The sequence below is a fragment of the Leiobunum rupestre genome, chromosome 2 (genome assembly GCF_980474605.1).
Source record: "Leiobunum rupestre chromosome 2, qqLeiRupe1.1.hap1, whole genome shotgun sequence".
Lineage (NCBI taxonomy): Eukaryota > Metazoa > Arthropoda > Arachnida > Opiliones > Sclerosomatidae > Leiobunum > Leiobunum rupestre.
In genome coordinates, this window is record NC_143385.1 from 566,760 (window position 1) to 582,025 (window position 15,266).

General features: G+C 37.8%; 1 protein-coding gene across 1 annotated transcript; it reads left to right on the forward strand.

Annotated features, from left to right (window-relative positions):
• The first annotated feature begins 656 nt into the window (after window positions 1-656).
• LOC149954638 (uncharacterized) lies at window positions 657-13,423 on the forward strand. The gene is made up of 4 exons (XM_090165277.1): window positions 657-789; window positions 10,738-11,068; window positions 11,138-11,736; window positions 13,238-13,423. Exons 2-4 carry the CDS (start codon window positions 11,050-11,052, stop codon window positions 13,421-13,423), a joined length of 804 nt encoding a protein of 267 aa, XP_090021403.1. The 5' UTR covers window positions 657-789; window positions 10,738-11,049.
• The last annotated feature ends 1,843 nt before the right edge of the window (window positions 13,424-15,266 follow it).

The following is a 15,266-nucleotide window of genomic DNA, read 5'->3' on the forward strand; positions in this document are numbered from 1 at the left end:
AAATCCTAAATCTAAACGTAGTTGCCCTCTCTTTACGGGGTTCCAAAACGTGACGTCACTGGCCGAATTGTCAGGGGTTAAATCAAAAGCATATAAGGCAAAACCTAGAGGAAAGTGAGCCAACGCGATGTGGTTTCCCTCGTCTTTGTAGAGTATCCCAGTTCCCGAGAATAGCGAATGATAGGCTAGCGTAAATTGTTTACTATTAAAATTAGGGGTCAACGCTTTCGAAGGGATTTGTTCGTTATCAACGTATAGAGCCAAATAATTTAGGTCGAAATTTTCAAAATTATAAGGATTAGACTTAACGTAGCCCTTATACGCTTTGTTGGTGGCTAAACCAATAATGACTCTGTTGGGCATCGGACCTAAGAATATTTTGTCAAAACTATCGTTCTGAATAGAACTAGCCAATGTTTTAACTTTAATTTCGGTACGAGTAAAGGGATATTTGGCATTGCTACGTAATAATCCTTGCTGATGGGCTAATAAAATTTTAGGCATAATTTTAACTTTACGTACAATTAGAGCAGCGTCTATAAATTCGACTTTATACGCGTCGACAGTGTCGCTAAAAAGGGTAAAATTATCGCTATTTCTAGTGAGTGAAACCTTAAGTTGTACGCCATTTATTAAATATTTGTTGAAATTAAAAATGTCACAAAAAATGTTCCCGTAAATTTCAATTTCTTTTGATTCAGCGGCTAGAGCCTGACGTTTTATGAATCCGGCGTTTGTTATCAGATCCATACTTCCAGCCGTGTCATCGTACGATCCAGATGTCGCAAGGTGAGTGTTTTTTGCATCATACCCAAAGTGAGCAAGGTTTCGATATAGGCCCTATAGGGGTAATTTGCGGCCAATGGTGAAACCGTCGTATCATTGAGTTTCACTTCGCATTGTTTGAATAGCGAATGCAGAGAATTGTTCACGAGCGAAACGTTAGACCCGGCATCCAAGTTGTCACCGTTGGTCTTGACGATTTTGCCAAATCTGTGTAAGAGTCTCCCGTACCCGGTACCACGAATTCGATGACAGAACTGCTATCGATAGATGAAATTGGCTTACACCATACCGTTTGACCTTTTTCAACGCTGAGTTGAGTTGGTAGTTCGTTGAAAATATTTAATTCGATTTTAAGTACTTCCATTTTTAGAGAGCAAAAATATCACGAACCGTACGCGTGAACTTGCGGCGTTTAACTGAACTCTTTTTCTTTGCGCGGGGGTTCTTCTTCTTCAATGCTTTCTTAGTAGTTTTTCTTCTCTTGCGACGACCCGAACCTTCTTGCGCAGCCATTTCGTCCACAGTTTCTGTCATTCGTTTATTGGCTGACGTTTTTAAGTCCTGACCTTGCAAGACGTCTCCGAGTACTTTCTTTCCTGTAGAAAGAGCCCTTTTCCCACGTATTTGGCAGACTGTTTTAGGAATGGGAATACAAACCTAGCTAGCCCTGAAAAAAAGCTACCAATTCCGTGTCCTTTTTGTCCCGCAAACCCAGAGAAATAAGGTAAATCTACTCCGCCCCCCGCCTGATTTAAATAATATTGCATGTAGGGACAATTTCTATCAACGTACTGATAAGCCATTTTTTTACTGAGCTCGTCGTAAATGTACTTAACACGTGACTGAACCAAACTGAAATGGCACGAATTCACCTAAACTAGTTCTATATTTATGTCGATACAGTCAAAATAATTTCTACTCAGTTTAAGGTAATGCGGAGAATCAAAAGTTTTTGAAACGGTTGATCCATTGGGGGTGTTTTGGTCTACAACAATTGTTCGCAAAAGGGGAGCTAATGTATCCCCAACCATTTAATTTCCTAAGAAATCGGAATACACGAACATAAGATCGGGGATGAATAAGTTTAATTGCATAGGGGAATCTGATCTGAATGCTACCTTAGGTGAAATATCAGTAACATTATCTCTAAATCATAAAATTTTCCTCAACTTTGGCGTTAACTCGAGTTGGTAATAATGTTTACTATAGGAAGTGTATTGTACGTGTCCACTTTCTAAACTATATTCAAATTTTCCTAATGAATCATTATCGAACTCTGAATTAGCGCTTTCCTTTAAATCAAGGTTCAAACTTTTAATACTTTCATTAAGTACGGCCAAAAGTTCATGAGGATTTTTGTAGTAACCCTGAGGTATCTCGCGGAAGTCGTACGTATATTTGTAATCTACTATGTGGGCTGGAGGTTTCGATAGTAATTCCTTAATTTATATTCCACATCCCATTGGCTCGCTTACGTTATAAAAAGATAAAGGATAAATAATTTCTACCAGGGCAATTTCCCAATCTCCGCGTAAACTAATGGGTTTGGCCAACGTTGTAGAATACGAGGCTAGAGTATTTTCTGAATTATTCTTATTCTTAACTCTAGTATTACTAGGAAGAGTTATGTTAATCCCAGACGTCATCTTGATTAACCCAACTATTAAACGATGGAGGATATCCTAGCCAACTAACGTACAATTGTTTTACTCCGTTTTTAGTTCTCTGACGTAAAATCTTGTTTAACTTGAACGAACGAGGCGCACTGACCTTTTGAAGCTCTCGAAAATAGAACGTCCCTTTTATATCGATTTCTGCTAAGTCTTTTATTTTATAAACGGGGGGATGTCTTTTAACTATAGCTACGACTTTAAATATTTCTTCGGTATAATTAGCTTCGAAACCCTTTTGAAATATCACTTTAGTTGTATTTATTCTAACCAAATCCCCTACTTGGAATTGTGGTTTCATTTTCAGTTTCTCGGCATAATATTTAGAGTAGATATTATTGTACACACGTAATACTTTATTTTCCGAAACGTCATTAGGGGCCATTTTAATTGAGCTATGATAAGAGGAATTGTACGCTTCGACCAAGTCCTGTAAGACTTCCAAATATCTATTTGTGGAGTGATGGGTAAAATATCTATACATTTTTGTTTTTAACGTTCTATTAAACCTTTCTACGATAGAGGCTTTTATTTCGTCATTTTCGGTACTAAAAAATTTAACTTTATTCTTTTTGAAATATCCTTGTACTTCTTTATTCCTAAATTCCGTGCCCTTGTCCGATTGAAATTTATCTGGAATTCCGTCTTTAAAAACAATTTTTATATTTTTCAAAACCTCTTTCCCCGATTTAGTTTTAAGAGGTAACCCCCACGCTTTTCTACTAAAACAGTCTATAATTGTTAAAATGTATTTGTATCCGTCATTATCAGCCTCTAACGAGCGCATATCGTTAATATCCGCCTGGTATTGTTCCCTTATATTACTAATTACTATTTTATTTCGTTGAAACTTTTTATATTTCGGCCTATGCATCGTAAAAGCGTCGATTCCTCTTAACCATTTGTCTACAGTTTCCCTACTTAAGCCGTGAGACTTAACAGACTGGAATAACCTTTCAGCGCCTCCGAAAGACGCCGGATGCTTCGGGTCAAAATATATTTTTTCTAAAATAGCTTCGCCCATATTTTCGACTTTTGCGCGCGACTCCTTGTTTGTTTATAAGAGTGATGAGAAGAGTCGGACGTGGAGTGATCTCGGTCGAGGCTACGAGTGGGGCGGGGCGTATCTGTCTTGCGCGCGCGTCCTCTTTGAGGAACCGGATACTCACGCTTAACGGGAGAACTTCGTTGTCGGGCACTCGGAGCTAGCGGGGAGGGAAAGCCTGGGATCGCCGGTGAAGAGTTAAATTGGGTTAAATTGGAAATAAACGCGAAATATCCGATAGGTTTTGGGTAGGCTTTAGGATTTAAATACGCTTTGGCAATTTCGCTAATATTGGAACCTTTAATAGGTCGACCGTTTATTACGAGCTCCCCGTTTTCATCCCACCGTATTCTTTCGGGTACAGTTTCCAACTGATCCACCATGCTTTGCGCTTTTTGGTAATATATCAAAGGCAATTCGTCTATCCAGTCCCTACTTAGCGAGTCGAGTGCGGGGGCAATTTCGATTTCTTTAGGAGCCGAGGCTTGCTTACGTAGATTTCCATGTCTCATTAAAGCTTGTTCGTATAAAATCCATTTCGAGACGTCGTCTAAATCTTTCATATTTAATATTTGGTCCATCTTAACGTCTAATTTAGAGACTGTCAGAGCGAGGGGGCGCGGGAACGGGTCGAGCTTTAAAACGCTGCTAGGGACGAGAATCATTTTTCTGGCGTGTTTCATTGTTTACTACCAAATATAGAACCAAGAAGGGTAGAAACGACGGGTAGAAGAAACGAGAAAAATCCGCCCCCAGACTGAAATAACAATTTCTTTTTACTTTTCCAAGCTACCCGCTTACTAGCTAGTTTTCGAAGGGTATTTTTATGACGAGATAACCTGGTTTTTTGGGTATTTGATAGTTTTACGTTACCAATTAAAGTGTTATGAATACATTCACTGATAGCGTCTATGAGGGATTTGTCGGCTTTAGCTAAAATGGCTTTTCTTTGAACGGGTTTGCAACGACCGAGATATCGGAGAGCGTCTCTCTCGATACGTACTCTACGAGACATGATTCATAACTGATAGAAATTACGAAATGTTAGTTCTATTTATTTAGGGAGATAAGCGTAGCACGTTTCTCCCGGTAAAATATTAGTTAAGACTCTTTGATCTTCGGGACAAGTTTGAGTTAAAATACTAGGTAACCGTGAGGTCTCGAAGTCGCGTCTTCGTAGGCGTCAACTACAAAACGCCACTTATCAGGGAACATTTGTCTAGCGAGATAAGCCACTTGCTGACTGTCTCGGGGGCTTTTCAATAAAATTATGTAATGCGAATTCAGGGAAATGGTTCTGCTATCTTTTGATTGATGGAATAAGTTCTGTGTAATAAAAATAACACTTAGTGAACGGTGATGAGTCCCTTTCACGAATAAATCGCCAATTTGACCTTTACTCTCGCTCATCTGGTCGTCGAAAACTAATAATATAGGATCTTTTCCGTCATAATCAGATAAAACAGGCAATCCTTCTTTAAAAACTACCCTGTGCTTCATTTTATCGTATAGAGCTTGCCATTCTCCGTAATACCAATGTATTTCTTTGAAACCTGGAACAAACATTTCCTCTTCGTGATTAATTATAGATTCAATTAAATAGCTTTTGCCACTCTGACTCGGGCCTGCCGTTACGCAATTAAACGGATGAATAAATTACATGGTTATCTCCCTTCGAGTACTAACGTACAAATGAAAATGTAAATTAAAATTCGGTTAAATTTATGGGACTCTTCAGCGGAGGAAAAATATAATCGAATAACCTATTTCATCCCTTACCCCGTATAGGTTTGATATTCACATTATAGTCGCAAGACTATATTTACTTTAGAGTCGTAAGACTGAAACCTATATTCACTTTAGAGTGGAGAGACTAATTTTTAGCGAGAATTAGCGATTGAAGGGCTCTACGTCCCCGTCCTCAGGACCAATTAGATTCGCTTTATAGCCGTAGGGTACCGTAGTGAAGTCGTCCAGTAACCGTAACTTGTCTACTACGGGTCTATAGATTTTAGTACGGTCGACGGAAACGACCGTATGATCGGGTAGACGCAAAATCTGCCTCGGCTGTGGTACGGTTACTGGCTCGTTCGTTTCTCCGTCGACATCTATCAATCTTTTAAGCGTGTCCATATTAACCAAATCTTTAATGCCTTGATTTATACGGAACCCTTTGACTTTCATTTCGTAGGAGACTTTACCGGTCGTAGGGTTCAGTACTTTAAAGGCATAATTTTTTGCGCCACCTGTTGCCAATTCTTGGATGTACGAACCTTTTCCGTACTTCTCCAACTCATCGGTCATGTCTCCGAGATAGTTTCCCGTCTCAATCTCTATTCCATCTCGTTCTTTTAGATAAATGCAACTGTCCGTATCATAATAATACGTAAGCTGGCCTAATCTCCTTAAATAAGAGTATAACTTGATCCTAGCCATTGCGGTCATATAGGCTGCAATTACTACGTTCGTGTTTGGGTAAACAAGATCAATATCTTTCAAAAACGCCCACTTGATCACGCAATGCGTTTGACTTAAGGGAATAACCGATTTAACTTCTATGTCTGGGTCTAAGAATAAATCGAAAATCTTTTTGGGATCACTAATAATAGCCGATTGGTCTTTGCGAGGGTTTAAACCAAAACGACCCCAAAAAGAGTTGAGGCAAAGCTTCGCGATGGTACGAAGTCCGGGGTTTTTTATATTGGTAGGATCAAGTTTTACTCCTTTCTTATCGTACAATTCGTCAACGTATTTCTTAATCTCTTCATCGGTCTCTATCCCCGAGGGTAAGCCGCTGGATTCCTGTTTGAGTTTAAGAAACGCGTTGACGTACTCGGAGAAAAGACCGCCCTCTTTCGATATCGGGTCGTATTTTACTTCCTCGTATTCCGAAATTTCGTGAATAGAAATGACCTTGTAACCCATTTCGATTGCCAACTGTACCTCGTCTGCAACCCAAGTACCAGTTATTTGTCGCTCTGATTCTTCGTGGGGACAATCCTGCTGGTTTCGAGACTCACAACATTTTTGGCAGTTGGCAAACACTAGTTTCGATCCTATTCTTTGGGGTAAAAAGGGATGGTAGAGAGATTGAGGCGGTAACATTGTGGCTTTTATTAAACCGTTTACGGTAGAAATGTCAGGGAAAGGAGCTTTTACATGTATTTTAGGGTGTCCCACGGGTAACTTGCAATACTTGTTACACCACGGATAGAGTGAACAAATATCAATGTATTTAATTTCCTCTCCCTCTTTACACTTGTGATGTAATTTCAAGGCTGACGTACGTCCTCCGAAAAAGGCTTCGCGGGGTCGGATTGGCTCTTTAATTTTAAATTTTAAATTTTAGGTAGAAAGATATGCGTCGATGACGGAGTTAGTACTCCTCTCAGCTTTGAAGGTAAATTCCCATTTTTCTTGGACAGTGTATCCCAATTGTTTCAAGCGGTTTGTGATAGCAACGGTTGAGGCGTATCGCGAATTATGGGTCTGAATGTGATCGCCGTATAACGCTAAGTTTCTATTGAAAGGAAAACACTTTTTACATCCGTGATAATAACAACCGTGATATTGAAAGACTTCGTTATCGAGAAGTCCGTCTACGTTAATGTTAAGAATTCTAGGTTCAAATCCATTAAAAGCAGACTGAATTTCCGTCCCCCGTTAGTGAGACTCCCATTCAAGCCATTCGATCGCTCCAAAACTCTGGTTGCAGTTCATACGATAGCCGAAAGGGGGCACTACACCAATCGTATCGGGCTGTAAAAAGTGTTTCCTAAAGATAAAACTGCATACTCCCGCAATCGTTATCGCGGTTAAGAACGGGTCTATTTCGAATTTATCCATGAAAATAGAACGATACGATAAACAGCCTTGCAAAAGAATGTTTACGTCCTGGCGACAGTACCGGATTAAATCTCTTTTAAAATCAAAATATTTAAAGTTGGGGTCCGAATTAATCTAAGCTTCGGACTGGGAATCGTTATACCACTGGATAAATTCATCGTAGGCCTTACCGCTTAAACGATTAGGGTCGTACGCGTCCATCGGAGGCATGTCATTATGTAGTACGTAATTGGTTTCGTTCAAACGGGCTGGATCAAATTCATGGTCTACGGTATTAAACAGTAAATGCGGGAAATGTCCCTTATTTAAATTATTATCTAAACCAAATGTGGAAACGAATCGAGAAAGGGCAAAGGGCATAAAATTTAAGGAATCTAAGAATTTTAATTTTTTATACTGTACATTCATGAATTTGGTCCCGTCTGTTAAGACTTTAGGGGTCCACATTAAATCGACCATTTTACGTACTATAAATTGCGCGTCGTAACCTTTAGCGTTATGGGCGATACAGATAATCTTATCAGCCACTCTGTTAAGCGTACGAAGATACTCTAGAAAGTCGCCGACGGGGTCTTTTGAGAGAAATATTTTCTCCCGAGGACCACTACCGCATTTAGCGCATGCGTACTGACTATCTTTTTCTTCGAAACAGAATTTACACGCTTTTTGCGAAACGCATAAAATTGGTTCGTGAAGCAAAGCATCCTCATCAGTACGCTTTGTTTATTTACATTCCAAGTCATAAAAAACAAAGACTTCCGTTTTTGGAGTACTTCTCTTAGTTGGTGGTGATTGTTCATTGTCGGAGTCGTGGACCCGTTTATTATTGCTATTTATTCGAGAACGAGTAGTTTTATCGGCAGAATCTTTACGGTCGGTCTTTAAAGTTTGCATGTAACATAGATGACCTGCGGGGTTAATCTCACTACACGAAAGACAATAGGTCTCTCCGCAAACGTGTACTGCCTTACGCTTAAACATACTGATAAATTTTCCGCAAAGATTACAAACGTAAATTTTATTACATAAGGGCTCGGGTCCTGATAAATGGTAATCGTAACAATTTTGATTAGGGAAAACTCTTAAACATGTTTGGCAAGTTATTTTATCTACGTCCTTCAGGCAATCTTGTTTTCTACAACAAGCGTGACAGAAAAGAAGGCATTTATGGTCAGCGAGATGATTAAAACCTACTAAACATTTTTCGCAAAAGTAATTAAACGCGAAAAGGGGTTTAGGGTTAGTAATTACGTTCAAATGTCTGTCAATATTTAGAAGATAAAGACGTTTGCGGAGAGGCCCTTCTAGTTCCCTCTCTTCTTCGACGTCGCCGAAAATAACTAAGGGTACGGGATCGCGTAATCGCAAAACGATAATACTGTATTCAGGCAAGATTTCTTGGAACCGAGTTAAAGCGTCCGGACCCGCGCATTCTTGGTCTGTTAATGCAGAATATACCAAAAGGGTTCTAGCTTCGCTGGTCTGTAATAGCGTTTCAATATTTTTTCCTCTACTCTGTCTTATAGTAGTATATTTTCTTTTAAGTTCTCCATCATTTTTATTATCCATGTATTCTCTATGAGCTATGGCTACTACAAGAGCTCGTGCTAAACAAATTTTATCAGGGTTATTTATCGTTATGGTGCATTTTTTATAAAAAGAAAACTCTTTTTCGAGGGAAATCCCTAACCCAACTGGTCTAGTTCATCCTTGCGGTAATCAAACTCGGTTAAACGTAACCGTAACTATTCCTTCAAAAAAACTACCATCGTTCTCGGATCTATAGCTTTTTTCATCGATATACGTCATCAACCATTGCAAGTCTAATTGGTCCCGACGCCGGAAACTGACGTTAATTTGAAAACCGGGGTTAGTGACGTTCACGAATGAAACCGAATCCATATCTGAAGGCAAACAGTCCTCCAATAGGGTTTCCATCAATATATAAATACCATTTTCTATATTATTTTCTAGTCTGACATTTAAAGTTCGTCCCATTAGTCCGAAATTTGGGAAATTTTGGATATTATTATTTCATATTTAAATAGAACATGGTAAATTAGGAAAGGACGGAGGCGTTATTGGAACGTCAACTAAACCACCTCCAACTAGAGGGGGATACGAAGTGGGGGCAGCCAAATTTGCGTTCTCGGGGTTCGCGTTTTTCTCAGCAGTCTGAGACGGTGGAGGTGAATACTGCGGAGCTCGTGAGGGGCAAGCGACCGCTATAGGGTCATTATTACGCTGAGGGGAAATATTATGATGGGGCCTGCTACTACTAGCCGTACGAGCAGCTAACAACGCTTTAGCTTCCTCGAACATTTCGGCTGCTCTTGCGGCTGCGGCTGCAAGTTCCTCCGCGTCCCGTCGGGCAACTTGTACGTTCTCAGCTAAACGCTGAATGCTGTCCGTACTGGGGGACGACGTGATTAAATTATCTTCCAAAGATAAAGAGTGGCACGTGTCATCTGATTCTAGAAATGGTGAGGGAGCATCCATAGGCGTATACGAGGGCGAATAACGTACTTCGTCAGGTGGGATAGAACTAGGTCTTAAAAGGGGTGAAGGTAAATTAACGATAGGGGGCGAACAAATTTGATGGGTTAGTTGATATTCTCTAAGATAATCTCGTACCATTAACATTTCTTTTAAACGTTCCAATTGCGAATCAGTTACTGTAGTTAAGGAAAGGGTAGGGTCTTGGGTATCAGTTAAATCTATTTTTTCCATTTCTGGAGAATCGGGTAAAGTTACTATGGGTACTTCCGGGAGCTCGTTATCAGTTATATCAATCAATTCAGGGGAGTCGATTGAAATCATTTCCGGTGTATCAACTAAATTAATTTCTGGGTATTGTACACCTTTCATTTTAATGCCAATTTACTTAAACCTTATTCAAAAAAATTACGATAAAAAAAATCAAAATAAACTTACGTAGAGAGAGAGAGGGCGCGCTTCAAAAATCCTGGTACTAGACGCACAAAGAACAACAATAGAGTGACGTTCCCCCGGTTCAGGCACCCCCTTATATAGGGACTAGGGGAAGATAGTAAGCTTATCTCTTATTCCCAAAGAACTTGTTCAGTTCTCGAGAATATATTAGGGCTATGCTAAAATTTATACTTATTTACGCAAAATACTCCATTTAACTTCATTTCCGATATGGACACTGAAGTACAAACATCTGCCATAATCACCGTCCTGAAACAACCTTCTAAAATTATAGCCGTAGTGATTATTTTAATTACAATTTTCTTATTTGAGTTCATTTTGTGGTATTTTGAAAACGTTTCTACCGTAAAATTGTAACTTTTTTCACTGTAGTTCACAAAATGGTATTAAAAGTATACTAATTTTATTTTAATTTCTATTAATTGTATTGTTTTCTAGGATATGAATGCATCACAAGCTCTCGAGAGGAAACTACAAGGGGTTTTTTTTTCTTCTTCCAAGTGGATTAATATGTGACGTCAATGGGAATAATTAGAGGCAGTTTCGAGCACGAGACGGTTTAATTTCGAGTGTCTAGAACTGTTATCTCAGAGAGACAGCTGATAGAATTTGAGGGTTATTTGAAGTTTAGATCACGTGATGAATTAATCTCAACAAGATAGGAACTGATTAATCTCCCATGCGTCATCTCTCTGAGACGCTGAACTGAAAAGAAGTGCATCCGCTTTGCTCTCGTCATCTACCGTAAACATGGAAAAACGATCTATTGGTAAGCATTATTTTATTAATACTATTACTATTTCAATAGACAAAGGCTTAACATTTTCATTTTCTATAGCCGAGACGCATACCGTATCCAAACGCAGGGGCAAAGAAAGACGTATCAACATAAAAATCACGTTAGGAGGATCAGTCTACATTTCTTTTGGTTTCGACGGATCAAAATTACAAGTTCTCTTCTTCAAAAAATCGAACGAAAATATTCTGTTCCTGATCTCCGAAGCTTTCACCAATCTACTCTCTCTTTGGGGAGAGCTTTTCGCCGCTACGCAAACCGGAGCATCGTCTCTAACCCACAACATCATCGACTATCACGACAACAACGTATCCGTCGTCGCCACGACCAACAACATCAAATTGAACTCTGCCTACGGTCATGTTCTGCATCTGGGAGCTCGCGAAATCGGTGAGTTCCAAAAAAAAATTGATTTTATTCGGTTTCAAATAAATCTTTTAAACGAACATAAAAATGTTTTCGAATGCATGTACTTAACTATTGTTAAAAACCTTAAAAAAATTCACGAATTATTATATGGAAAACCTTTCGAGGGTTTATTTTTGTACCCAGATCAATTTAATTCGTACCATCAAGTAAAATCTTATTTTGGCTGTTTTAAATCACCCTCGGAAGTACTACAAGATTTTACTAATTTACTCGTAGATAATCAATTAACCTGTAAACTTAGCTACTTTAATTTGTTTCCATTGTGTAATGCACAAGATAACCATCTAATGGAATATCTGATAGTACCTACTAACATGTAAACAAAGTTCTAAAATAAAAAATTAAATGTAAATAACTTGTTATTATTATTATTGCTTATATCCTAGAATTTAAGGGGTTCGGAAGCGATAGGGGAAATTATGGTTAACGAGGTGGGGGTTAAGAGTAGAGAGGGGTAAATTCCATCCTTCAGAAATCTGCGCGAGGAAAACAAATTCTGGAGAATGGGGATGGGGGAAAGCAACTGGTAATTAGAAGGGATGAAAGCAATGGGGGAAAGGAGCCGGTGAACGAGAGATAAAGTATCCAGTGAATGGGGGTTGGGGGGAAAGGAGCTGGTGAACGGGAGAGAGAATCTGGTGATTAGAAATTCTGGTGATTAAGGGAGGAACGGGGGAAAGCAGCAGGTGAACGAGAATCTGGTGATTAGAAATTCTGGTGATTAAGGGAGGAACGGGAGAGGCGCGGGTGAACGGCGGGAGCCAAGCTACAGCTTTGTGTCCTTCTGGTGATTGAGAATGAAATTCTCAATCACCAGCGGGACACCCTTCTCTCTGTGCCCGCTTTCTAAACTGTAATAAAATTTCACCAGAATTTTTATGTTTCATTAATTGATCGAATAAATAAGTCCTTTCTATTTTGAAAGAATTCCGAAGCTATTTTGCTAAATGGCGCAAGTCCGAGAAGTTTCCTAATTATTCGTTAACTATTCTGAAATTTTCTACGTTTCTTTTTCTGACCGAGTAAATCAGTCCTTTTTCTTTTGAAAGAAATACGCCGTTTTTCAAAATAACGCACATCAATGTATCTCTTAGTGAGATAAATTCCGCATTGTTATTGTTAATAAAAATTATAGCAAACTTCACATAATGGGTAAATTTTAATACATTTCGGCAAAATCAAATAATATTGGGTAAGTTCTTATATCATTTGATTAATTGAAATAATTATGGTTGAATTCATCATTTAGGCATAATTTGGGTAAATTGAAATATTATTAAATTAGTTCTATTGGCCTTGTAGACATTTGAATAATATTGAGTAAATTCCAATAAATGCACATTAAATTAGGAAAGGAATAAATTTGGGTAAATTGAAATAAGTTCAAATTACATTGTCAACATTCATATAAATTGGGAGAAATTAAACTATATTTGGTGTTTTTAATAATATTGAGTAACTTAAAATAATATTAGGCAAATTCAAATAATTTTATTTACATTGGAAAAAATTTGAGTTAATTTCAATAATATTTGGTTTATTGAAATAATAGTGGGCAAACTTAAATAAAAGTGTATATTTGAATAATATTGGGAAAATACCAATACTATTGTGCAATTAACATAATTTTGTCGGATTACTTGAATACCGCACAATATGGAAAAATATTTAACTTTCACATTAGTAAGGTTGCGATTTTTGGACTCTTTACAGTTTCTAAATAAGTCTTTAGACTCCTTGGTTGCTAATCTCCGAGTTGAAGGTTCAAACGCTTTTCCGTTGGTTGTGGAGCATTTCAAGGACAATGCCGAAAGTTTGACCAGAAAGGGTGTTTTCCCATATGAGTATATGGACGTATTCAAAAGGTTCAAAGAATCGTCACTACCTCTCAAGGAATAATTTTTCAATAGTCTTATCAATGAGCATATGTCTCAAGAGGACTATGACTACGCCCAATTAATCTGGGATAAATTTAACCTAAATAATCTTGAGGAATACCCAAATCTTTACGTGCTAACTGATACGCTTCTGCTCGCTGACGTCTTCGAAAACTTTAGTCTTTTGATGACTGGTGTAAAGCTGGAGCTCTTGACTGATGTTGATCAATATCTTTCAATTGAAGACGGCATTAGAGGAGGAATTTCTATGATTTCTTTGCGCTACGCTGAAGCTTTTAATAGATACATGGAAAACTATGATTCCTCAAAACCAAGCTCCTATCTAATTTATTTCGACGCTGTTAATCGTTATGGGTGGGCAATGAGTCGGCATGTGCCTACAGATGGATTCCAGTGGATGGATGAAGAAGAAATAGATTTGTTTGATATAATAAAAGTTGGGGATGATAGTCCAGAAGGCTATATTCTACAAGTTGATTTGGAGTACCCTCAGGAAATTCACGATCTGCATGATGAATATCCACTCGCTCCCATTAGAAAAGCTGTCAAACAGGAAGAACTATCTGCGTATTCTTTAAAGCAATAGCAGATTCTCGGTGTAAATTTTTTGTAGAATCAACCAAAGCTAACACCAACTTTAGAAAATAGGAAAAACTATATTATCGACTACAGAAATTTAAAATTATACTTATCGCTTGGTCTTCGCCTTAGTAAAATACACAGAGGATTAAAGTTCAATCAAAGCCCTTGGATTAAGAAGTATATAGAATTCAACACTCAGCGTCGAAAAGAAGCAAAAGATGAATTCAGCAATTCATTTTCAAACTTATGAACAACGCTTTCTTTGGTAAGTTGAAATTTATCAAAAATAAATCTATATATATAACTTTAATTCTTAAAGAAAATATTTATTTGTAGGAAAAACCATGGAGAATCTTCGGAAACGCCGAGACATCCAACTAGTTCATAATGAAAACAAGTACAACGAATGTGCTCATTACCTAGAATTTTTAATGAAAATCTCGTAGGGATAGAAATTACTAAGAAAAAGTAATGAAATAATTTATTTTTGTAAGAATTTTGTGTACTATTTGAAGTTATTTTGAATTATAAAAACCAAATGCCCTCAATAGGACTTAACAAGTTAGAAAACAAAATGGCCTACATACTAAATAAAAAAAACAGATGCCCTCTAATCATAGATTAGGTTCACAGGAAAATACTATCTTAACATGGCTTCCACAAAGAAATTATAAAACAATTAGCGAGGGGCTGTGAAAAACCTTGGAAACTCTCAACTTCTAAACAAAAAAGGTTCGGATTTCAAAAAAGGCATATATAACCATAAAGGAATATTAACCAATTTACAAACAACATCATACAAAAAGAGTTATCGAAAAGAGAAAGAGAGAGAGCGCGGCGGACCAACAGTGCCACCATATTTTCTATTAACTCTTTCATTATTTAGCTAAAAAACCAAATATATTTTATTATTTTTGTATTAAATTACGGTTTATTTTTAATTACCCCCTTTTCCTCCAATTCCCAACCCTGCCATGGTTAATTACCTATTAAAAGGTATTTTTAAAATTATTCTACGACGTTCCATTCCAGAGAAAAATTGACGGGGGTGAAAATTCTATTTCGACCCCATAAAAACACCACTGGTTTAAAAAATGCAAACCTCTGAAAAATATAATAGGACACGAATAGAATAAATTCCCGTTGTGTTTTCGCTTTTTACACGCCTAAAACACCAAAGCTATTTTTTTACATTCCAGACCCGACTATCTCTAGTTTTGGTGAAGTTTGACAGTTACCATAGGAAATGCTGAAAGCCTTTT